General features: G+C 41.5%; 1 protein-coding gene across 2 annotated transcripts; it reads right to left on the bottom strand.

Annotated features, from left to right (window-relative positions):
• Nucleotides 1–711: 711 nt before the first annotated feature.
• LOC308696037 (stonustoxin subunit alpha-like) lies at nt 712–25,007 on the bottom strand. Of its 2 annotated transcripts, XM_081374380.1 has the most exons (5): nt 24,870–24,967; nt 14,157–14,355; nt 5,854–5,965; nt 3,377–3,412; nt 718–3,183 (listed from the first exon to the last, which is right to left on the bottom strand). In XM_081374380.1, exons 4-5 carry the CDS (start codon nt 3,408–3,410, stop codon nt 2,663–2,665), a joined length of 555 nt encoding a protein of 184 aa, XP_081230506.1. In that variant the 5' UTR covers nt 3,411–3,412; nt 5,854–5,965; nt 14,157–14,355; nt 24,870–24,967; the 3' UTR covers nt 718–2,662. The 2 variants fall into 2 exon arrangements, with proteins under 2 accessions (XP_081230505.1, XP_081230506.1); XM_081374379.1 differs by lacking the exon at nt 5,854–5,965 and having other exon boundaries at nt 712–3,183; nt 24,870–25,007.
• Nucleotides 25,008–25,977: the final 970 nt, after the last annotated feature.

The raw sequence follows: 25,977 nt of genomic DNA, 5'->3' as shown, positions 1-25,977 counted from the left end.
TACACTGTGTACATTGTTTTTGTGGGAAAAATAAAATATATTTGTTACAGTGTATTTGTGTGTTCTGAGTATAAAAACAATATTCTCAGATATTTTACAACACACTTATGTATGTACTGTCTGTAGAAAGTGTAACACTGAACAAAAAAGGCCTAAGTCATTATGATGAATGGAGAAGAAGTGTTTTGCACTCATCATAGTGTTTTACATTGAGCACATCAGTGTTCAACTGGTTCTTATAAATGTCTATTCATATGATGGTTTGTGTGTGTCATTTGAAAACAAAATACCATTTTGAGAATAAATAACATTGTTTTGAATGTAAAGTTTCATTTTGCAGGAGAATTGAGGGGTTTTGCCCATTGTGTGTGTGTTTTTGGATTTGTGTGTAGAGTTCTGAGAATATTAGGCATGCTTTCAGAAAATGTGTGTAAACAATCGAGAAAAACTGTATTATGTCTATGGTCCGAACACACACACACTTGTGGTCTTTGCACTTGTCTACTTATATGACATATTTCCTGTATTTAGCCCAAGTGTTCGAGTAGGCGTGAAGACTGCAAGTGTGTGTAGAGCTTTTGATGAACTGGTGGGACACACTTAAAGTCTTGTGTAAAACAGGTTATGAAAATAATTAAGACATTATTGAATTAAATGAATAAACAGAACATTATTTTTTTTTTCATTTTTTTTTATTAGTTATTTTTATTTGTATTAAAACAGCCAATTAAAATAATTTGTGTTTGTGAGGACCGACCAAAGAAAGTTAAAGATGTTGTGTAGTGCATTTTTTGTTTTCCGGATTTCGCACGTGGTTGGGGATCGCATGGCAGTAGGGCTGTTCGATTCCGGATTTTTTGGAATCGATTCCGATTCCGATTCCTGTTTCTGGAATCGAAAAGAATCGATTCTTGGAATCGATTCCTCACTGTTATTTTCGATTCTTTTCTTTTTTAATACCAACAGCATGTCTAACATTGTTGCGTCTTACCGTGCCACACAGCAAGAAACTCTCTACACCGGGCGTGACAAAGCGACCGTTGCAAATCCATTTGTCCTTCCTATAGATGTATTGTGACTTGCGAGTGCTTGGTCATAAATAGAACGAGGCATTTACTTTGGGGATTTGTCACGTCGTGCTTCCTGCATCAGGTGTAGACAGTACAGTGCAAAGACTAGGAATATGTTCACCATATACATGCGGTAGATTTTATTTTACATACATACCTAACTAAACACACACACACACACACACATAAAATCGATCTATCCACATACTAAGTGTATACACTTGTATGTGGATAGATCGATTTTTATTTATTTGTGGTACATATATTTCATCCAGTATCATTAAACTATAGCTAAAATTCCTGTTAAATTCTAAAAGCATTTTGTTCAGGAACAGACTCATGCACACTTTACACATAGGCTACAAACTTTTTAGGCCTTTTAGTTTACACAACTTTTTTTTTTTTTAGGGCCTTTACACATAGCCTATAAACTCTTTTTAGGGCCTTTACACATATTCACTTTTTTTAGGCCTTTACACATATAAACTATTTTTACACGCACACCTGCGGCGACACAAATAAAGCACGAAAAGAGCTCTTTTCTGTCTGTGTCATACGTAGGTCACGTGCACACTATAATGTTCGCACCGTCTATGGTTCGCACGCACCCCTACACACAAGCACTGTTCCCACAGTAACCATTCCTCCAGCTCACGCGGCGAATGCAATAAATGTATCCTAGGTCGCGTGGCCACTATTGTATATTAGCAGTCTGAACTTTATTTCTTTACAGGTGACGTGACTGTGTTGACAGATGAATTCAGCAACTGGCTGCGGTTTGTGTTAAAAAAAAAAAATCTTAAAGAGGAGTCGATTCCCCTAATGGAATCGATTCCAACCTTTGGAATCGACTCTCAATTCCCAACGCCTCGGAATCGATTCTTTTTGGAATCGAGTCCCAGCCCTACATGGCAGACGAGATTCAGATCTCTCCAAAGATATTTGAGTATTAGATTTATCTAATTGGAAAAAAAAAATATATCGCAAGAGGAGAAGTGAAGTTTGATGTGAAAGAGACTTTTAAATTGATTTATAATTAATGCCGCAGTTGCGGAGAAGCAGCCTTGTTGCATAGCACGCTGGCATATCAAAGAGTTGTTTATTGAGGAAACCGAGATCCATAATTAGAATTAATTTTTACGAGAAGGATGAGCAAAAGATTGAGTTGTAACAGAGTCCTTCAGACCTAAAAAAGGACTATATGTTTAAGTTCATGGGGTCTTGGTCAGTTGTAGCGCCCCCTGTGGCCAGATTGGAGCATCTTGCTGGTGTCTTTCCTCTGAATGTATTAGGAATCGTTAGGTTTGATTAGCAGATACAGATCAATACATACACATGTTAATATCATTACAGTGCTTTGATGTATCAGTTTAATTTATTTATTTATTGAAAGGAATAACTGGCAAAATAGTACAAGTGCAATAATGTTGCAGCAGCTTCAGTGCTTGAACCTCTAAAATACACCGGGATTAAAATGTTTAACAAATCCCGATTCTACATAAACTATAAATGATTGACGTGACTCTACTATAAAACTAATGGAAGCTGATCTCCATCAACACTAGGATCTCTCTACAGTCTATTCAGATCCATCAACACAGTTTCACTGATGATCCAAGAAAAACATAAAACCCCGGATAGAGCGGCTGAGTGAATGTGGTCTGGACTCTGTGGATCAGGCTCATTTTGTCTCCGCTGACGCTGTAGAAGGACAGGGTTCCTGCACTGTGATCCACATACACTCCTACTCTACGGCTGGGCACTGCAGGGAGTTTAGTCTCTATGTTATTGTGTATGAATGAGTAGCCGGAGGGAGTGCAGTCCAAACTCCAGGACTGATCATTAAATCCAAACCCACACTTATCACCCCACCCCTTCCTGCTGATGCCCTTATATGACACTGATATCGACACACCACCACGCCACTCAATCTCCCAGTAAGAGCGTTCACACACACTCTCACTGCACATCACCTGCTCATAACAATCAAATCTGTCTGGATGATCAGGATACGACTGAAGCTCTGTGAAGTTGCCAGTAATCACTCTGTTCTCCTCAGACAGACGGAGGTGTGTATTCACTGTGTTCAGATCCGGAGTGAGCTGACGGGAATCTGATGGAGAGAAAACACATCACAATCGGGAATTATGAATCTGATCTTTCAATGTATCTGAACTCAGTCTCAGTGCAGTTTAATCATCATTCACATGATCAACTCTAAAGCTCTTCTGTCGTGTTTTCTTTCAGCTTCTACAGGAAGAACATGAACACACTCAGTGAGTTTCTCTGCTTGTTTTCTGACTTACACTGAAGGAAGTCGCTCCTGGTCTTGGGAGCCATGACTGTGGAAATCAACAGACATGAAGAGTGTGATTATCATGTCAAGAGAAAATGATCCTGCATCCATTGCTAACACATGCAGAAATCCTCCAACATTATTTACAGAGCCCAAATCCTAACACAATCACTATTGAGGGTTTGGTAATATTGACATGTCACCATTGTAATGGTTTGAATTACCATTGAATTGGTATTGAATTTTTATTATTGTATTTCACTATTGCCTAAAAAGAGGTATCTGGGTCAAGTGTAATACCACTGGGAGCCGCTTGAGGGCGCTAGTGCATGGAGGCTATCAGGTATAAGCCTGGTAACCCAAGAACAAGTCAGTTCATTTGGTAGAGGGAAACGCATGGTTGAACTAATGCGACCTGCCTACTCATCTGAAGTCCTGTTTTGAGGACTCGTAGAGTTTACGCTCAAACGTGAGTATTGGCTGACTATGCTAATGTCTTGGTGTATTTAGGCCTGTCGCGATAGTCGATAAGTCGATTAATCGCACGATAAAAAAAATTAGCTCGATAATTTTTCCGGCCGCGATAATTCCATTTGCATGCTTGTTTGTTTTCCTCGTCTCTCTCTCTCTACCAAAGAGACTGGATGACCACTCTCGCTCGGTTCTTTAGTGTATAGGAGGAGTGAACCCTCTTGTTGTCGGTCACATGGTCTTTGTGTGGGAAAGCGCCGGCGGGAGTGTTTGCGGTGACTGCCGGGAGAGAGAGAAGACGCTAGTTGTGAGTTGCGACAGCGAGCCCGATCACATGAAAATGCGTATCTATACCACCATGTTATTTCTCGTGCCATTTATACGCTAAAAATAGTTTTTGCGTGCATATGATACGCTCTTTATGGCGTGTAATACGCACGCACTCCTCACCCCTAATCCTAACCAAGTATTTTCAGTGCGTAGCATACACGCAATAAAGTGCGTCTCCGTCTTCCCGACAGTACACAATCACTTGACAAAGTAACAGGAGTAACAGTGCAAAATTGTGCGATATGGCTTGTTGAGGCTTTTTTTTTATTTGTTTACAAAGGTCCTAACTGTCAGTTTTGCCTGTTATGGAATGTATCACTATTTAAGCCTAATGTCTAAAGCCTAATGTTTAATATTTTTTGAAGTGCAATTTTGTTTACATCCATTTTATTTATTAACAGACATTCATTTTGTTAACAGACACTAAGAATCCATTGCTTTCATTGTTTTTGGTTATTTTGTTCATTTTTTTGGATATTTAAAATGTTTTCCGTTTTCAATGTTTAATATTCTTTAGAAATAAAAGTTTATAGATCGTTGAAAAGGTGTACCTGCATTATTATGCCATTATAATTATATTAAATGAAAATGGTCTCAGAACGACAATATTATCGTTTATCGCAATAATTTCTTGGACAATTTATCGTCCAGCAAAATTTGTTATCGTGACAGGCCTAGGTGTATTTGTAATGAATAATGAGTGATGTTAGCTATTTTGCTTTCTTTTGTAGAAAGGACTTTATCATATATATCAGTTCACTTATATCACAAGACACTTTGCTTTCAACTACAGAGCGATGTCACTAAATCACTTAATCCTATAATGTCTGAAAATGAACTAGTGCATGCAACGCTTGGCTTCACTGCTGAGGGGAACAGTAAAAACATTTGATGATCTGGTTTGTCTAGGCACGCAAAGAGAGAAGGACTGGGCAGAGAGCAAGAGAAGATTGAGTCAAGGAAAAGATGAGGAGCAGAAGAAGAAATATTCTGGTCAACCTAATCGCCTCATCTTTATTGATCCCACTTTTAGCTCTCAGTGGGACAAAGTACTACAAGCTCCTATAATTTTCATTCATTCAAACTTCAGTGATACAGGAAGCACATTTTCTTTGTTGCAGCAAAAAGTATGGCAGAGATTGAGGGAGAGGGATGAGCAATTGACCAGAAGTGCTCAAACGTTCATGCTCGCTAATGGCCAGAGTCGGAAAACTCAGGGTAAAGTACTCTGGGAACGCAAAATATATATGGAGTGAAGCGTGAAGTCACATTTTATGTGATGGACGATGAAAACTTGTCTGTTCCTGTCATCTTGGGATTGGATTTCCTCAAAGAAGCCAAAATAACTATCGATTTTATTGTTTCATGTGCATACTTGCCTGATGCTAACTCTAGTCATCCTATGTTTTAATAAAATGCACGAGCACGCTGCTGTCCAATTTTATGCTGCACAAGGAGAAGGCGTAATGATTCACGATGAGGAAAAGCTGATCGACCAAGCAGTGGAAAACTCACATGCTTCAACCAAGTAAAGAATCAATTGAAGAAGAGATTAAAGAGTTGCTTCAACTAAAAATCATTGAACCTTCTTCATGTCCGTGGACTTCACCTGAGGTGGTCGTAGATAAGAAAGATGGAGGATCCCGGTTATGCATTGATGACCGTGGTCTTAACACAAAAACTCACCTTGACGCGTATCCGATGCCTCAGATCACGGATATTCTTGATTCTCTCCAAGGAGCCAAGGCGATAAGCACGTTGGACTTAAAGAGCGGATACTGCCAATTTGAAATGGATTCTGCAAGTATGGAAAAGACAACTTTCATTACCGCTTCAGGGCTATATGAATTCTTGTGTCTTCCCTTTGGTCTTAGAAACTAGGGATCGACCGATATGGATTTTTTAGTGCCGATGCCAATACCGATTTTTTTCCATCAGCCTCAGCCGATGACCGATACGGGCTGCCGATTTTCTTGGGCCGATATTTGGAGCCGATACTGCTTTTGCTCACTCAATTTAAATCATAAAAATGACACGATGATGATAACAAATGTTACAAGTCTCAATTTAAAAAAGGAACATTTATTGAACTTAAAAAACAATATTTGACAAATATTAAAAACATGTGAGGTAGAACAAGTAAAAAAAAGTTCAGTGCTAAAAATACTGAAAATAAATATTTAAGCATGAATAAAATAATTACACTATTGCACACAGTAGCAACAAGCAAGCAGCATAACTTAATAAACGTCTGTCACAGCCATGAACTGCGCTCTCCATGATGACGAGGAAGTAAGGATTAATTTATTTCCTGCCCTTTACGACTACATATATTTATGGAGATGAGAAATAAAAACCCGCCCTGTCCAGCTATGATCAGCTGTTCGGCCGAGCTTTCGATGCTGTCGTATTATTCCACCACGGATGCGGCATTCTGAAAAGTTGAGATGTTTTTATCTCGATGCAGCGCGGACACGCTTGGAAAAAAACGAGCGCGTCGCTTCCATTATGAGCGCGCATACCGTGCGCTAACATTTGAAATAATGAACTTGAGCGCGCAAAAGACGCGATATGTGAACAGGCCCTAAAAATTTAGATGTTTTCATCTCACCACGGCATAGGAGCGCCTGGACAAATGAGAGCGCTGTGTCGCAACCGCGTCCATCCTTTTATGAGCACACGTCCAAACCTCAGCCAGGTGGTCGCTGAATAAAACTCCCACAAATATCACGAAACAACGTCAGCATTTAATCCTATGACCAGTGTTCGTAACAGCTGCCGTATGCATATGGATGGCCTCAAACTTAGCTATTTGCAGCTCCCTAAATACAATAAGCAGTTTTATAGATGAGGCATTCGCGTTTTCCATTTGGACCCACAAACTTGCTTAGTTGCACACACATATAGAGCAACGTGTTTCCACTTTTAAAGTGTATGCCAATATTTCAGCTAAGTCAAACAGTTAAAAGATGCTTTGAAAGTTTAAAACTTGCCGTTGTCTTGAAGAGGCTTCCAGCACTCTGCTAGTGTGGGAGGGGCAGTGCATGGGCTGCGCGTGAACGGCAGCGTCTCCAGCAACACAGAGCTGCCTGCGGACGCCTGTCTGTAAATAATGCCGGGAAAAAACTATCGCCGAACACAGCAGCCGCGTATCGGCCGATGCCGATACACGTCAAACCCTCAAATATCGGCCAGATTTATCGGCCGACCGATATATCGGTCGATCACTATTAGAAACACAGCAGCATCTTCCAACGGCTGATTGTTCTCAGAAAGCACAAGAACAAATGTTGCATGGTCTATATCAATTACATTATTGTGTACTCCCCAGACATCCAAACACACTTGCACCATCTCAAACAAGGGTTTCATAGTCTGCACAAGGCCGGTCTCACTCTTAACCCTTATGTTCTTCGCTTGACTACTTAGGCCATACCATCACAGTGGACGGAGTCAAGGTGAATTCAGACAAGGTGGATGCAATCAGAGCATTCCCAAATCCCAAGTCCTTAAAACAGATACAACGATTTCAAGGCCTTGCGGCTTTGTACCGACTTCTACAATAAAACAGCACCCTTACACACACTGAAGAGGAAAGAAGTGGACAGACGACTGCCAACGTTCATTTAACCTCATGAAGGATTACAAATTTAAGAATATGTTTTAGATCTGCTGATCCTATTTCCTTACATAACATCACATAAAAAACTAAGGTGACCTATAGACGAATCCGGCGAAACTACCGGAAGTAAGCGGGCGCCATTACTGAGCTGTTGCTGGGTAGCGTTGCGCCATTGCCTCCTATTGGTTTGGTTGCGTCCACTGGAAGAAACAGCCCGCGATTTACGACTGTCACTAACGTTACATCTACAACTTTCCTATTCTTCCTCTGCAGAGTTATTTGAACAGTATAAGTGTTGTTAATGGTCTGTGAAAATCGGACATAGTTCCTTTAGGAACTATGTATTTATCATCTGGTAGAGTGTGCATTATTTGACCAACCCATACGGAGCTCAGATAATTTTTTTGACCCTCTATCAGTGACCTGTAGTTGGCATTTTGTTGATCATCGGATGCCAGGCGAAGGAGAAAATACTCTTAAATACCTTTAAAACAACCGAAGGGGCGCGTTTAACATTCCTGTATTTCCTTGACTGTGACTCTCACTCTGAGAACCAACAACGCTAGCAGTTAGCTGTACCTTACCCTTTCCTTTTGAAATGTGAAAATGAGATAAATAATGGTCACAAATGAAAAACATGAATTCGTTTATTTGATATCATTAATTTATTTATTGTTGCCAAATGGACAGATCTTTTAATAGTTTCCTCGTTAGCTTGCCTAGCTAGCATAGTTATTGCCAAGCTATTTTCATAAATAATCTGTAAGATCGTTCGTTTGTACCTTCATCTGTGACTGGAGGCCACTGTCTAACATCATCAACCCAACAAGTCATACTGCCTGGCTGTAGCTGTCATCGAGGGTGCGTTTGCGTTATCACGGAGGTTTGTTTACATACTAGTAACAGCTCAGTAATGGCGTCGCCACAAGATGGCAGCCTACACAGAACGCTCGTCGGATTCGTCTATACTCTCATCAAAGATCAACTCACCAGAGCACCTGTTTTAAGTAAACCTAACTCTGATTCTTCTTTTAAAGTACAGACCGATGCAAGTGATGTGGGCTAAGGAGCTGTATTGACGCAGGAAGTGGATGGACAAGAGAGAGTGATTGCATCCCGTTTGCTTAGAGGTGCTGAAGAAATCCTATTCAGCATCAGAAAAGGAATGTCTAGCAGTAGTATGGGCTGTAGAGAAGTGGCACCATCACCTAGAAGGCAGAGCTTTTGAGGTGATCACTGATCACGCATCCTTAGTCTGGCTTTTCCATCATCCAAAACCCTCATCCAGACTGGAAAGGTGGATGATCAGACCAGGAGAGATGCGGCTGAATCACCGGCTGTGTTGTTACACACACCAGCTAAGCGTCAATGTCAATGTCAATGTCAAATTTATTTATATAGCACCATTTATCCCAACCGAGGTTGTCCAATGTGCTGCACATATTGTAATAGACAATTGCACAAAACATATAAGCAATAAAAACATTGTAATAAAACAAACATTTCAATACCACTTCCTCACTAAGTATATGCTAATTCAAAAAGATGCGTTTTTAGCATAGTTTTAAAAACAGATATGGATGATACAGAGCGAATACACAGAGGTAAAGCATTCCATAATCTGGGGGCAGCTACTGAAAAAGCCCGGTCGCCTCTGCACCTCAGCTTTGACTTTGGGATACATAGCAGTTTCTGGTTAGATGACCGGAGAGAATGAACAGGACGATACTCAGTAAGTAATTCCGAAAGATACGGAGGGGCCAGACCATTTAATGATTTAAACACCAAAAGAATAATTTTGAAATTTACTCTGTAACGCACGGGCAACCAGTGCAAAGAACGTAAAACTGGTGTAATATGCTCCCGTTTTTTAGTCCTGGTTAAGAGTCTAGCAGCTGCATTTTGAACTATTTGTAACCGGGATAAAGCTGACTGGCTAATCCCAAAATATAGTGAGTTACAGTAATCCAGTCTCGCCGTAATGAAAGCATGGATCAATTGTTCAAAATTTGTACTTGTCAAAATGGGTTTAACTTTAGCTAGTAGTCTAAGCTGAAAGAAACATGATCTAACCACAGTATTGATGTGTTTGTCAAATTTCAGCTTATCATCAAAAATAACCCCTAAATTTTTAACCCAAGGTTTTACAGAGGAAGATAACTCACCAAAATGTATTTTTGGTGTACTAACAGAGTCTGAAGGACCGAATACTATTATCTCAGTTTTACTCTCATTAAAATTAAGAAAATTTAAAGACAGCCAGGCTTTCACATCAGCCAAACAAGTCATGAGTGCTTCTAAGCCATTGGAACTCTTTTTAAGGGCAAATATATTTGAGTGTCATCTGCATAGCAGTGAAATGACAGACCATGCTTCCTAAAAATAGAACCCAATGGCAGCATATACAAAGAAAAAAGAATTGGAGCTAAGATGGAACCCTGAGGTACACCACATGCTAAAGGAGCTGACTCAGATGAGTGTTCACCCATATTAACATTAAAACGTCTATTTAAAAGATATGAATTGAACCATTCAAGAGCGCTTCCTGTTATGCCTGCGCAGTGCTCCAGGCGAGTAAGAAGGACTGCATGGTCAACAGTGTCAAACGCAGCACTCAAATCTAGGAGCACAAGCACAGAATGGTTTCCAGAGTCGCCAGCAAGTAGAATATCATTTAAAACCTTCAGGAGTGCAGTCTCTGTAGAGTGGAATTTTCGAAAACCTGATTGAAAGACCTCAAATATCTTATTTTCATCTAAAAAACTCTGCAATTGTAAAAGCACTATTTTTTCGAGGATCTTTGTAATAAAAGACAAATTTGAAATTGGTCTATAGTTATCTAAAACAGTAGGATCTAGATTTTGTCTCTTGAGCAAAGGATATACTGTAGCATGTTTTAACACATCAGGTACAGAACTAGTTTCAAAGCATCGGTTAATCAAAGTCACAAGATATGGACCCACTGCATCAAAAACTTGTTTCAGGAAATAAGGAGGCAAGATGTCAACGGTAGAGCCTGACGGCTTAAGCCGGCATACTATTTCTTGGAGATATTCAAAAGAAATAGGTTTGAATTGACTAAACTCTGCACAACAAACAGAGTAGATGGACGGATCAGAATCAGGGTGAGATATCCCCCGTCTGATGGAATTAATCTTGTCAACAAAGAATCTCAGAAAATCCTCACACATTGTTTTTGACACAACAGGGTACTTTGAGACCGTTGGGTTGACAACAGTGTTAAAAACAGTAAAAAGAGTTTTGGGTCTATGGAAATTATTATTGATAATGTCTGCAAAATACCTTGATTTTGATTCTTTCATTGCCTTCTGATAATTAAATAATGAATCTCTTTATAATTCCAGCGAAATCTGGAGCCGGTCCTTTTTCCACTTTCGCTCCGCCCGTCTACAGATCTGCCTCAAGGCGCGAACGTTACCGTCAATCCAGGGTTCAGATCTAGGTTTGAGTTTTAAAGTCTTTACAGGAGCAATTGAATCCAAGATAATCAAAGAAGTCGAGTTAAATTTAAGTAGGAGCTCATCTGGACTCAGATCACACTGACTTATGTCAACTGTTTGAACAGCATCACAGAAAGCTAATGAAAAGGATATGCTAGTAGATGGAGTAATTATTCTAGATTTACGGACACATTTAGTAACTTTAGTACAAGTTGGTACCCAGGGAACAGAAAATATAACAGTTTTATGGTCAGAAAACCCGTTTTCAGTTACTTCAAGCTCATAAAGTGAGATGCCATAAGAAAGCACAAGATCAAGAGTATGTCCCGATTGATGAGTCGGGACATTCACATACTGAATGAAATCAAAGGCATTTATCAGATTAGAAAATTCTTTAGATAATGAGTCAGTTGTGCAACACACATGGATGTTGAAATCACCAAGGATTAACAGTTTATCAAATTTGGGTAAAAATTCCCCCAAGAAGTCTGCAAACTCGTTTAAAAAAATGTATATTGTGCTTAGGAGGACGGTATATCAAAGCAACCAGTAGTGGACCATTCAGATCAAATGTAAACAACTGCAGTTCAAAACTCTGATAAGCATGAAACAGTTTGGCTGCAAGAAAATCTGTCTTTAAAAATAGAGATCAGTCCTCCACCATGGCCTGTTGTACGTGGTGAATTAAAAAAACAAACAGTTTTGTGGCAAAAGATCAGAAAACGGACTTAAGTCCCCATTTGTAAGCCAGCTTTCAGTAATAAATAAAAAATCAAGGTCCCGCAAGGAGAAGAAGTCATTAATAATAACAGTCTTATTTACCACTGATCTGGCATTTAGCAACGCCATCCTTAGACCAGGTAGATTTTCAGTCGACTCCGAATTCCGAATCCGAGAAAAACGTTGAAGATTACTCACACAAACTCCAGCGCGGTGAAAACGAGGCGAGCCGTAGGCAGGTAGCGGAGCAGCTTCAGCCATAGTCATTGAAGTGTTCTTATTCCATTGATACACTGGATCCAGAGAGCGCCAGCGAATGGAGAAATCGCCGACCAAACCCTTCACATGGAAACCCAGAAAGGATCGACGCGACTCTAGTTGTTGTTGTTGAGCCAGGAAATTCTTCAACTTAACGGCAAAGCCACTCCGTCTTCCGCGTTTTCTCCTACGCCTCCTCACCGGTAGAGAACACGGCCAGCGGCGCAGGTAGCCAGGTATGGACGTCAGAAACGGAGATGAATGAGATGAGCCGTTTCGCGCTTGATATATCAGATCGTTTGTACTAGTTTGCAAACTTAAAAGAGTTAGTCTGTCATATATCAATATTGAGGAAGCGCATTGTGTTAGATAAAAGATCAAACAGCATAAAACAAACAAACTAAGGACTGGACCAGGCGTCCAACGGCAAGCCACACACAACGGCGCCATCATGGACCCACCACCAAGCGTGGTTTTACTTCTGTCACTTGTGATCTGCCGTTGGACTTGTCTCAAATCGCGGATGAACAGAAAAAATACCCACCTTGGTTGAGTACCAAGAGATCATGGTTAAAGCCAAGAGCCAGCAAACCAAAGATCTTATGAGACGCACTACGTCTTTAAAAATGAGGTTTTATTTAGGAGTGTTCCAGACTCTAAAGAAGGCCAAAGATTTCAAATTGTAGTCCCTGCAAAACTGAAGGAAGTAATTTTGACTTATGCACATGACAGCCCTCTGAGTGGTCACTTGGGTCAATTTAAAACTCTTCTGCGACTTTTAGAATTTGCTTATTGGCCATCGATACTGTACGTACTGATGTATGGCAGCACTGCAAAGTGTTAGAAATGTCAACAGCATAAGCCCGCTAACTTAAACCCTGCAGGGGGGCTACAAGTGTGCCCATAGTCGAGCCTGGATATATGCTTGGCATGGACATCATGGGACCATTTCCACGAAGCACCCGCCAGAATAGTGGACTATTTCACTAAATGGGTAGAGGTTTTCCCCATGAGAGCTGCTAAGACTACAACCATTGTGCAAATTCTTACAGAGGAGATTTCCACAAGATGGGGAACACCAGCCTTCATCGTGTCTGACAGAGGGACACAATTCACCTCAAACCTCTTGGCCCAATTATGTAAGCAGTGGCAGGTAACACAAAAACTCACCTTCGCATACCATCCTCAGTCACACCTCACTGAACGCGTCAATTGGAATTTAAAAACTATGATTGCCATGTACGTCGAACACAAGTAACACAGTCCGCCTGTCTGAGTGCTCATTGGCTGTGTGTTCACGTCTCAATTTGTGATTTGTTTTTACTGGCCATGTGCTTGTGTTTTAGTCATGTTTGTTGTGTCATGTTTGTGGAGAGCACATGGCTTGTCATGTGTCCTTGTGCTCTCCTGTCGATTGTCTAACCCTGCTCATCCTGTCACCTGATTATTGGTTCATTTGTCGTACCTGTCCTCCCTCGTTACCTGCCTTGTTTTCTCCCTATTTATTCTCCTTGTGTTTGCAGTCCTGTGCCAGATTGTCGTCGAATGTCTACCTGCCAAAACTCCCTCTGTGTGTGCTTTCCCCCTCGGGTTTTTGTTTGTGTTCTGTTTTATTTTTATAATTAATAAAAGCCTATTCTTCTGTATTACTGAGTCCTCGCTCCGTTCACCACTCCAACATAAGAATAGTAGCCTACATTTGACATTACCTGCATAATATACTCAGCGTCTTTAAGGACTATTTGTAACAACATGAACGAAGGAAATATGTTAATATACAGTATATACAGTCAAATGGGAAACCCTTTGCAAAATGTTACACATTTATTATTAGACACACCTGTTAGGAAATATGTCAATACAAACATTGACTGTGTGAATGAAGTAAATAGAGAGTAATTAAATTTTTTTATGCATATGACACTTACCTGAAGACGGTAGAGTGTCACTGGCTTCACTCACTCACACTTTACCCACTATCCTGTAGCGGATCGAGTACTGCTTTCCAGACTCCAGTCCAGTCGGAGCGAACTCGTCCTCAGCGGTGCTGCTGATAGTCCACTGTTCCTCAGCGCCAGAATCTGCTCTCTCCACTCTGAACGCCACAGTTTCTCCAGCTGGGGATTCCTGCAGTTTCAGGGGCAGAGAGTTGGGTGTCTCTGTTAATGATCAACTCAGACAAGCTCAAAGAGCATATTAAATATAACTTACGGTGAAATCAGAACAAAATATGGTGGCAATACCGTTGTTGACCCTGTTGTGTGTTAAATTAAAGGGGTCATATAATGGTACATGCACTTTTACAAGTTGATTGCACTGAAATGTCTGTTGGCAGTGCCTGTACACAACCATCCTATCATGATAAAAATCCATCCAGTGGTTTTGTTTTAATCTCCTTATATGTTTGACCATCTCTGAAATCAAGCCGTTCGATATTGTGACGTCATAAGATCGTACACCCCTCCCGCTATTGTGATTGACAGCCGTGTTTCAACACAAGACCCGCCCTGAGCGAGCTGTGACAGCCGTCGTCATAGTAGTCCGCCATTGTTGATATGCTGGAGTAGAATGGCGTCTAAGCGATTGTGGTGTTCTGTTCTTAGATGTAATAAGGAACACAGCAGTCATTTGGATGTTCCTAAATCCGAGCCGTTGAAGAAGCAGTGGCTGAGTTTTGTTTTTGAAGCGATATGCCCAAAGGATTGACGCGGGGATTCCCTCACGGGGATTCCCCACGATCGTCTGTGCTTTCATGTTTGCGCGAATCATTTCACACCAGACAGCTTTACAAACGAGAAAAAACGGATCGGTACCAACGTGTTCCTGCTGAACCTCCAGAAGATGTGAGTGTAATGTTTTATTAACCTTTATATTAGTATTTATATTAATCTTTGCGAAATTTGCAAACCTTGCTGCAGGCTTCACGATGAATGTGTCTAAGGTTTACACTCAGGGTACATTACGGCATGTTTTCTATGTACGACATTCTCAATATAATTCATAATCCCACGTTTATAACGAATAACAAGTGGTTATTGTGTTAGATACGGTCAGAGAATGTCTAATAAGGTGTACCCACAGAACAGAGGGGCGGGGTGAGCAAAGCTCATTATCATTTAAAGACACATGCACTCAAACGGCGTGCTGAAAACAGAGCTGTTTTTGGCCAGGTAAAATTAGTGTTTTCTTACAATACTAATGAGAATTTTTAATTAAAGTATATTACAAACTTTTAATTTAGACCCTAAAGAATCATATTAGCTTGTACAAAAATGGCATTATATGACCCCTTTAAAGGTTTAATATGTTGCATAAACTGTCTCGCTTCAAACACGTGATTGTGTCGTATTTCTATAAGAGGTACAGTATCTGAAGTATCAGGTTATGTCCTATGTTCATTTTCACAATTATGAGGAAGCTTGTTAATATTGATCTTAGTTTCATTTCATTCCGTTTGATGACACGAGTGGTTAATTCGCTGCTGCACAGACTGAAATGCGCGCCAGTAATCTGCGGTGCATTTTGGGTAATGTAGTTCATAAACAGTGCTTTTCATGTTTTACAGGTAGGTCTACCATTATTTTGATTACATGAATACTTATTTTGATTCCAATTAAAATTTTTAATGTCATGTCAAGAAGTCTTGTTTTTATCAGGTAAGAAACATTTCCAAGGTGAGGCGGTTTCTGAATTTTAATAATACAGAGAAACGTATTCATGCTTTTATTTCTTCCAGCCTTGATTATTGTAATGGTTTTTGTTCTCTTCTTTGAACCGTCGCACTGTATCGCGTTTACAATCAGTGCAGAACGCTGCAGCCACACTACTGACAAGAATAAAGTTATTTCATCTTATTACACCTGGTTTAGCTTCTTTGCATTGGTTAACTGTTTATTTAAGAATCACTTTTAAATTTGTATTGTTGACATATGAAGCTTTAAATGGTTTGGCACCTATTTATTTAACTGAGCTCCTGAAAGCTTGTGAACCAGGGAGATGTCTTAGCTCTTCTTGTAATAAGCTGATGGCTGTTCCAGTGGCTGGATGTGTAATAAAGGGGACAGAGCGTTTGCAGTGAGGGCCCCACAACTGTGGAACATTAGATCATCTGAATGTGTGTTTGTTTTAAATGTCGTCTGAAAACGTACTTGTATAGCCGTGCTTTTAATATTTTATGAAGTCTTCTGTGTAGTTTGGGTTAGGGGTGGGCGATATCTCGATATTTACGATATATCGAGATATTTTTTAAACTCGATATGGATTTTGACATATCGTATATATCGATATATTGTTTATATTTAATTCTGATTTCGCCAATTTGCTTGTTTGCCTTCTCTGTGCTGTGCTCGCCCCCGCCCTCCTCCGCCTCCTTGTTCCCCCTCCCCTCGCGTGTTGTCTCATTCAAGTCCCCCGAGTCCGGTCAGGCACATCAATCTTTCCCCGCCCAGCGAGTGCTTGAAGTGCGTCAGAAACAGCGCGCGCGCGCGATCAGTTGTTGTTGGTAATTTGTTGTGTAGCGTCGCCTCTCGCCGCATTGCTTTTGTTTGAGGGCGCACTCACACTTAACATGCTCCCCTGTAGAAACGGGCCTGGCAGCTCGCGCAAGGTCTAGAGACACGGTGAAAGTTTCCTGATTGTGACGGATGGCCGAATTTACATGACACATTATGAATTAGCATTAGCCTAAGTTACCTGTTCTGCTATATACAGTGCCAAAAAGAAGAGAAGAGGATAAAGGTGGATAAAGACAGAGGTAAAGTGATGTAATGAATGAACAGTTTATCTAATTGCATAGTAGTCAGATACTATAATTTAATGGCAGTTATTTTTACCTTAAACTTTATGCTAGCAGTTGTTCTGAGTTCCCCAGAGGCCCCAGACAGTGTGATTTTGTAACAATCATGTAAATTTTTAGATGCATTTGTATCACTTTTTTTTTTTAATGAATGTTTTACTCTACAGTTGTGCAGTTTTTGGGGGATATATGGCATTTTTTTTATTTATTTGCCAAAATTAGTAATGATATTTCTATACAGGTTTATTAAAAATAGTGCAATATGTATTATTTCTTCCTTTATTTTACAGTTAAATTATTATTTTTGTATACAGGGATTTTTATTTTTTAAATGTTGCAGAAGCACTTTGTTCCTACATGAACAGCCTACCTATTTGCACTTCAATAAAAAAAGACTGTGGTATTTGGCATATTTGTTTGTGCAGTAGTTTTTGGGGGGTTATTTTTCCTGTAAAGATATCGAGATATATATCGTATATCGAGATATAGCAAAATATATCGAGATATATTTTTTTGCTCCATATCGCCCAGCCCTAGTTTGGGTCTTGATATTTTTTGTTTCTTTATGTACTGTGCATAGCTCTTCATTAATGTATTTTATTGATTGAATTTTTATATTGTGCATATTTAGATTTATATTTTATATAGTTCACGTAAGGCATTACAGATTATGTCTGCTAGGATACTCATCAAGACGGACATGTTGATATGATTTTTGTGTGCGTTTGTCTGTTGAAGTGCAAGACTTGAAAGAGAACATCTCGGTTACTCAGTTAACCTCGGGTCCCTTTCGAGAGGTCTCTCGTGTTGTGTAAGGCTAGCTTACACTATGGGAGAACTCCTTTCAAAACGCTGTGCGTGCTTCACTTCGCTCCATACAGTAGCTCGAGGCAAGACGCCTGAGGCTGTAAAAGAGTAAAGTGTGAACCCAATAAGCCAGTCAGTGACGAGCTTCATATAGGGAAAAACAAGGAATGGGCCTAATGAGGGCCAAACTCTTATAATGTATTATATATACAGTATCTCACGAAAGTGAGTACACCCCTCACATTTCACCAAACATTTTAGTAAATCTTCTCAAGGGACAGTACTATAGAAGTTAAACTTGAATATATTTTAGAGTAGTCAATGTGCTGCTTGTTTAGCAGTATATATTTACTGTCCTCTGAAGATAACTCAACATGCAGCCATTATTGTCAAAATAGCTATATGAAAGGAGTTCTCCCATAGCGCTAATAGCCTTACGCAATACGAGAGACCTCTCGAAAGGAAACTCAATATTTGTGCGCTGTCTGAGACGTGTGCGCGCTTCAGATGAGTACACACACACACACACACACACACACACACACACACACACACACACACGTGCCGTTCAGAGGGCTGTTTCTGGGTGGATGCTAGGGCTTTGCTAGGCAGTTGCTAGGGTGTTCTGGGTTGTTGCCATTATTGTCAAAATAGTTAATTATAATTATCCTTACGCAATACGAGAGACCTCTCGAAAGGATGAGAGTAAAAGTACAGTAAAGGAGAATTAGGTAGATGGGGCAGCACACCGCAGAACACAATCAGACACAACGAAATGTGGTACAACTTAAGAAAGGTGACATTCAGAAAATTAGTGAGTTTTGAGCATAGTTTTAAATTCAGGAATAGTATTGACACCACAGAGCGATCGGGGGGAGAGGTCCATAGTTTGGGTGCAGCACCACTGAATGATCTGCCCCCCCGCTGAAGCTAGGCGACGGCGAGGGCCACGAGAAGGCTAGAGTAGAGGACCGCAGAGAGCGAGTCGAGCTGACAGAGATAGGATAGGCGTGTAGTGTGAAAAGAACAGTGGCCCGACTACTATGAAAACCGGCATCATCCAAAATCCTAAAGATAAATTATTATAGTTGGAAGATATTTCTGGTGTTATAAAATATTGCATATTATTTTTCCAAGCAAAATGTATATTTTAGTCGTTCTTATATTTCTTGTTCGCGCAGCAGCGCTCGTTCAATGTGAAGTCAAGCAGCAAAATGGAAACATTTGCACAACTTTCTAACATTCACGAATGGAGAATATTCCTGTGAAATGTAAGATTTGCACTGAGGAAAACGCCATGTCTCAAATGCATAAAACAGCACAAAATATGCGGTTTGATGTGGTGGATATCGATTTGAGCCATGATGGACGCTTAAGAAACGCGTGCACACGCAATTATCCAGACTAGATAAACCTGGATCAGATTAGTAGGGTTGCGTGAACTTCAATTACCTTTTATGTAACCGCTTTAGCCCCAACTTATCTGTTAGGTTCAATTGTGTGCAATCTTCACTGGCTTCCAGTGCCTTATCTTATTAAATTCAAAATCCTCCTGCTCACTTTTAAATCTCTGCACAGTCTGCACAAATAAATACAAACCATCCAACAAATTGTATGTAACCTATGAACAAATACCAAATCTAGTGCATTAACGCATATCTGTCTGTTATGATTTAGAGACACTTGGCACTTAGTAGCGCTCCACTCTCCGCTATAAGCTGAAAGCTCTGCCGTCATAGGTTGCTTTTCACATTTTTGCTACATCGGACACCTGCGAAATTACCAAATTAGTGAATATGTCTACACTGAGCGAGTATTTTTTTTTATTGTGAGGCTGAGCTGGATTTTCCATATGGCCCTGTCAAAATTTTGTCATTTTTACGATTATATTTCCAGAGAGAATCTGGTTATTTTCGTGAGGCTGAGCTGGATCTTCCATTAGTCATCTAAACGCACCACAGCACTGGTAGCGTGCGCAGTGATGAACGCCCCAGGGACCCCGCGATGTGTCGCGCTAGCCCCCGCTGAGGTCATCAACCGTTAGAGATTCTGGCGGGTTGTGGGCGATGTCAGTGATGTCCTTCGTGTGCCTTTTTCAGCTCATTTCAAAAGGAAGATCTACACCTGAGCTGGATGGGCTGACCAAGGCCGGAAAAGGTTTTGTGCGCACTTCACTGAGGGCAACTACGACCGCGCTGACTGGCTAACAGCTAGCACTGAGCGGAACAGGCTATTTTGCTGGCCGTGTTTGCTTTTTAATAGCAGTGAGGGAACATGGACAGCCTTAAAGCTTCACCAAGGCGGCTCTCTTACTGAAGGCCCTGACTGAAACCCCACAGTATACCACTGTAAACAAACAAATAAATAAATACACAAATTAATGAATACATAAGTTAAATACATAAATATATAAATAAAAAAATTACAAATAAATACATAATTTAATTACCTAAATCCACATATTCCTAACTAAATAAATAATTAAATAAATAAACTAATTTTTGGGGAAACTAAATGAAAATGCTACACACACTGAAAGTTGACCTCATAATGTGATTGTGCGAAGGAGTTCTGGAAAGAAGTAGCCTGGCGTATTTTCTCTGCTTACAACAAACTTCATATTTTTGAAATAGACATTTGAAATAAAGAATGTCCTGTTATGGATTTGGGACTCCGGGTCAAAAGAGACGGACGACAGATTACAGCTGCTAACTCTCTGTGGCCAGTTTCATCTCCATGAATGTAAAGCCACTGATTCTAAGCCCAAATTTAGGCTTTTCTGTGCTGATTTAAAGTTATCCATGACTCTATTTGTTAATCAGCTAACAAAAAAGCTGCTAAAACTGCTCTGTTGTCAAAAAAAAAAAAAGGTTTGATTATAAGTTACCTCCTGAATTCCTGAAGATGACAAAACATTTTTTTTCGTTGTTTCATGTTATTTATTTATATTTGTTTTAATCATGTATTGTATGTTTAATTTATATCCCTTTAATTGTTCTCTTACGAGAGGTCTCTCGTACTGCGTAAGATATCTTACGCTAGGGGAAAATCCTTTTTCCACGAGATACTGAACCCAAAAATTATCCTTAATTTTTCAATAATGCAAAACGCGTTGCGGCAGCATACAGACATAGGCGAGGCAGCTCGCGCGCCTATTGGCTGTTCTGCGGCAACTGCAGCAGCCTATCGAGCGAGGCCTGGCGTGACGCCAGACACAATGAGGGTGCTTCGTGCCCGCTGCGTCACATCTCGCCGAAACGGGCGTGGTCTAGGCCTATAAATAGTTGTACAACCCGCTCGCCTGCACCCAAACACCGTTTCTATGGTTCCCGTGCGTCACTGCCGAAAGGAGAAGAGTGTTTTTAGTCCCGCTGCGGCCGGGCCGACCTCCATTTCTCACACATTTCTCATTCCCCCCTGAAGTTCGGGCGAAATGTCAATATTGAAGTGAGCAAGCCTGTTGTAATACACGTGTTCGATCCCGGGTCTACCGGCAGATAAAATTATGCCGTTAATGCTCGCTCTGTCAGTTCCCTAAAAAGGCGACTGCAGATGTGTATTTTGCAGCCAACGAGCGCGTTGTACAACCCGCTCGCCTGCACCCAAACACCGTTTCTATGGTTTCCGTGCATCATTGGCGTAAGGAGAAAAGAGTGTTTCTGGTCCTGCTGCGGTCGGACCGACCTCCATTTCTCACACATTTCTTATTTCCCTCTGAAGTTCAGGCGACTGGAAATGTCAATATTGCAGTGAACGAGCCTGTTGTAATACACACAGGCCTGCAAATAAACGCCAGCATGTTGACGCTCTCTGTTTCTATGGCAACTTCTCGCTCGTTCAGTTCCAGTAAATGTGACGGTTCCAGTGTATTCTGCAGTGAACAAGTCGGCGACGCAGCACGTTTGCCTGCACACAAACGCCGCTTTTACGGCTACCCAGATAAATCCCATAAGAGTGAATTTTCTGGTGTCCCGGCCACGGCCGATGGTGTTTTATGTGTAGAAAAAATGCCCACTGCCCAGTGCCCATTCCCACACACAAGCACAGCCCGTCACACAGGGCTCGCGCACATAAAATCGACCCAGATCGATTGCGCATTAAATGTGGTAAATGTGCCCACTACCCAGTGCCCACAAACACTACGTTCTGCATGTCTCAAGGTTTCTGTAAAAACGAAACCAACGTGCATTCGCTTTACTCAAGCGGACAATGTTTTCAGTGTGGTAAATGTGCCCGCTATCCCGCGCCCACATCCACACACAGACATGATAGTTCCTACGGGACTCGCCCAGCCCTCCCCCTCTCGGTTGACCACCGCAGAGTCGTCGAGCGCGGGCAATCTCAGAATGCTCACGACCAGAAAAATCCTCGCGCAGATTCGCCGAGGAGACTGGTTTGTGTCAATAGATCTGAAAGACGCGTATTTTCAAATACAGATAGCCTCACGTCACAGGCGATTTTTGAGATTCGCCTTCGAGGGCCAGGCATATCAGTACACAGTCCTGCCTTTCGGCTTGTCCCTGGCACCCCGTACATTTACGATGTGCATGGATGCAGCGCTCGCACCCCTCAGACTGCGGGGCATGCGAGTACTGAACTATTTGGACGATTGGCTGATTCTAGCTCAATCTCGCTCAGAGCTTACAGAGCACAAGACCATTTTACTCGATCACCTCGAGAATTTGGGTCTCAGAGTCAATTGGGCGAAAAGCTCTCTGAACCCCAGTCAGATGATATCTTTCCTGGGCACAGAGCTGGACTCGCTGTCCATGATAGCACAGCTATCACCACAGCGCACGGTAGACATTCAGCGCGCAGCGGGCTCTTTCCGCTGCGGCACATCTGTCCCGCTCAAGAAATTTCAGAAGATGCTAGGTCTCATGGCCTTAGCATCATCAGTGCTTCAGCTGGGCTTGCTCCGCATGCGCCCACTGCAGTTCTGGCTGAAAGCGCGAGTGCCACGCAGCTTTGAAACCTTGGAAAGTGGACGACTGGTACCAATCAGGTGTAAGCCTGGGGACTTCCTCGGGGGTGAGGGTGGTGTCTACGGACGCATCCACCTCGGGATGGGGAGCGCTGCTCGAGGGCAGACCGTTCTTTGGCCAATGGTCAGAACGGGAGAAGCTCCTGCACATAAACTGCCTCGAAATGTTGGCAGTAGACAACGCGCTGACGCGTTTCTGTCCCCAAATAAAAGGACATCACGTCCTGGTCCGCTCGGACAACATGTCTGTGGTGTCCTACATAAATCGCCAGGGCGGCCTCAGGTCCAGGGACCTGCACAGGCTGGCAGAACGCCTCCTGGTATGGGCTCAGCGCAACCTGCGCTCGCTGAGAGCAGCGCACGTGCCAGGGCTCCTAAACATAGGACCAGACAGACTGTCCAGGAACAATGTTCCGGCAGGCGAATGGTCTCTACACCCACAGACAGTCCAACTGCTGTGGAAGAAATTTGGCAGAGCGGAAGTAGACCTGTTCGCATCTCAAGAAAACGCTCACTGTCCGGAATTTTTCTCCAAGAGCAGGAGCGCGCTGGCTCATGTGTGGCACCGCCGCCCGCTCTATGCTTTTCCCCCTGTCTCTCTCCTGCCTCAGGTGATAGAGCGGATCAGGGAAGAAGGATGCTCAGTACTGCTCGTAGCACCGTTCTGGAGAAACCAACCCTGGTTCCCAGTTGTGATGCAGCTAGCGAGCACTGCCCCATGGCCAGTACCAGTGAGGAGAGATCTCCTCTCACAGGCCCGCGGCTCGATCTGGCATCCTTACCCGGAATTGTGGTCCCTTCATGTCTGGGCCATCAACGGGTACATGTTGAACTCCCTAAGGGAGTGTTAAACACGATCACGCAGGCTAGAGCTCCGTCTACGCATCGTCTCTACTCCTCGAAATGGTCAGTGTTTTCGGGCTGGTGCCCGAAAACGTAACCTCGGTTCTCTCTAGTAGAGGGAACGAGTACTGCGTATCTTGCCGTGCATGCACACGCTCTGGTTGCTTCGGTGATGAAAAACCAGATTATAGCTGCCTGCGAGTGGTATTTATAGGCCTAGGCCACGCCCGTTTCGGCGGGATGTGATGCAGCGGGCGCGAAGCAACCTTATTGGGTCTGGCGTCACGCCAGGCCTCGCTCGATAGGCTGCTGCAGTTGCCGCAGAACAGCCAATAGGCGCGCGAGCTGCCTCGCCTATGTCTGTATGCTGCCGCAATGCATTTTGCATTATTGAAAAATTAAGGATAATTTTTGGCTTCAATATCTCGCGGAAAAAGGATTTTCCCCTAGCGTAAGATATCTTACGCAGTACTCGTTCCCTCTACTAGAGAGAACCGAGGTTACGTTAGTAACCGAGTACGATTTATGAATAATTTTTTTAGTATCTCTTACTGTATGTTGTTTGAAAATGTACTTTATTGCCTTGCTCGACCTCGAGTTCCTTTTGTGTGTGTGTGTGATACATGTGTCCCCTGTGATCGTTGTTCAGGTTAAAATAATAATAAAATAAATTGGCAGACGCAAACGTCACGTTCATTGAGACGAGTGCATTTTGCAAAGTTACATTAAATAACACACACACACACACACACACACACCCGCGTGATGACGTCGTAAATGACTGGTCATGTTCAAGCAAACGCAACTCGCACTGAACAAAGTTTACACAGAGTAATAGTTGTGTTCATGTTTTATGATGATCGCTATTGTGATGGGGAGCCAGCATATCATTTCGCCGATCTCCTTTGCTTTCTTACAAAGTGAAAGTAAACAGAAAACGAGTTTTTCTGCTTTCATAACTCCTCAGAGATAGAGTCAGTGAATAAGATTGCTAGCACTTCTTTATCCTGACAGCTGTACATCAGAGCCGTCATCTTTTCAGATCTCACACTATTTTTTGTAGGCTAATGATTTGTAGACCACCAAAGTCCTCTGCTCTGGCTACTTTTATTGACTGAATTGACTGTCAACTGTTTTAACACATAGATATACCTTGTCTCCGCGAATATTATGTTAATGAGAGATGTGAATATTCAATACTATAGTACTCACCGACTGATCTTGTCAAGATGTTGAGGAAAGAATGTGTGACTGGATCATCAGCGCAGTTTTGCGTCAAAGCTGTATATGTTCATTCGGGATGACGAATCGCTCTTTTGAACCGGTTCTTTTTCCTGATCCGGTCGAACCGGTTCACCAGATCCGAGAACTGTGTGGCAAGCCGTTTTAGCATATAAAACTATGTTTTGACTATTCATAAATATAATTTGGATAGTCATAAATGTATTGTGACGAGTCATAATTATAATTTGACTAGTCAGACTGATATTTAGAGATATCCACAAGAAATCTGATTTGAGATATCTTTAAATACATTGACTTGTCAAAACTCCATTTTAGATATCTGTAATGACGTCAGATATCTTAGACTAAATTATATATTAGATATATATCATATTTTAGACTAAAAATGGCTATGGTTTGGGAATTTATATTTATGAGTATGGCCCTGTGATAAGGTATACCCTGCCCTTATAATGTTAATAAAATTCAGCATTCTAAATATGATGTGTCTTAAAAATGTAAGTCATCAGAGAGAAGCGAAACCAGAGATGGTCTTATTATTTAGGCGACATTGAGTGTCCAGAAAGGTGCCAAATAAATAAAATGTATTATTATTATTATTATTATTATTATTATTTCTATTGATTTGTTTCTACAGGCCAGTGTCTCTAACACAGCGAATTCTCCTGTTGACAAAACGGCTTGCCAAAGTGTCACACATACGCAAAGGTAATTAGTGATATATCTCTAAAAAAGATGAATTGTGTTTGCTCCCAGTGGAATCTGCTGTTGTGTGAGTGAGACTAGATTTACTCAGCTCCTCAGTGCTAACTGCTAACAACAGTAAGGTTAGTCTGCTGACAGAAACGCTACTGGGTTTATTTAATTACTTCAGCGATTACTACATAACATCTGGATGCATTCATATGGTAAAAGGTCTCCAGCACGTATGTATTAAGAGCTGTGATTTTAATAGCATCATGTGGCAAAACTGACCAACTGAAGTGTTCAATAAAGATTGAGAACCGCAAACTCTCCGTTTGAATTTATGTATTCTGGATTTATTTATTAAATATTTTGAAAAGACAAGAGTGAA

This window comes from Scardinius erythrophthalmus (genome assembly GCF_964197995.2).
Source record: "Scardinius erythrophthalmus genome assembly, chromosome: 9".
NCBI lineage: Eukaryota > Metazoa > Chordata > Actinopteri > Cypriniformes > Leuciscidae > Scardinius > Scardinius erythrophthalmus.
Note: the sequence above shows the minus strand (reverse complement) of the source record. Positions and strands in the feature narration are given on the sequence as shown.

What these genes read in the sequence shown, in the direction of transcription:
- LOC308696037 (XM_081374379.1), bottom strand. Translation starts at nt 3,410, where the DNA reads ATGGCTCCCAAGACCAGGAGCGACTTCCTTCAGT. An exon ending in CAGGAGCGACTTCCTTCAGT is followed by an intron (nt 3,184 to 3,376) that starts GTAAGTCAGAAA and finishes TCTCTCCATCAG; the next exon opens with ATTCCCGTCAGCTCACTCCG.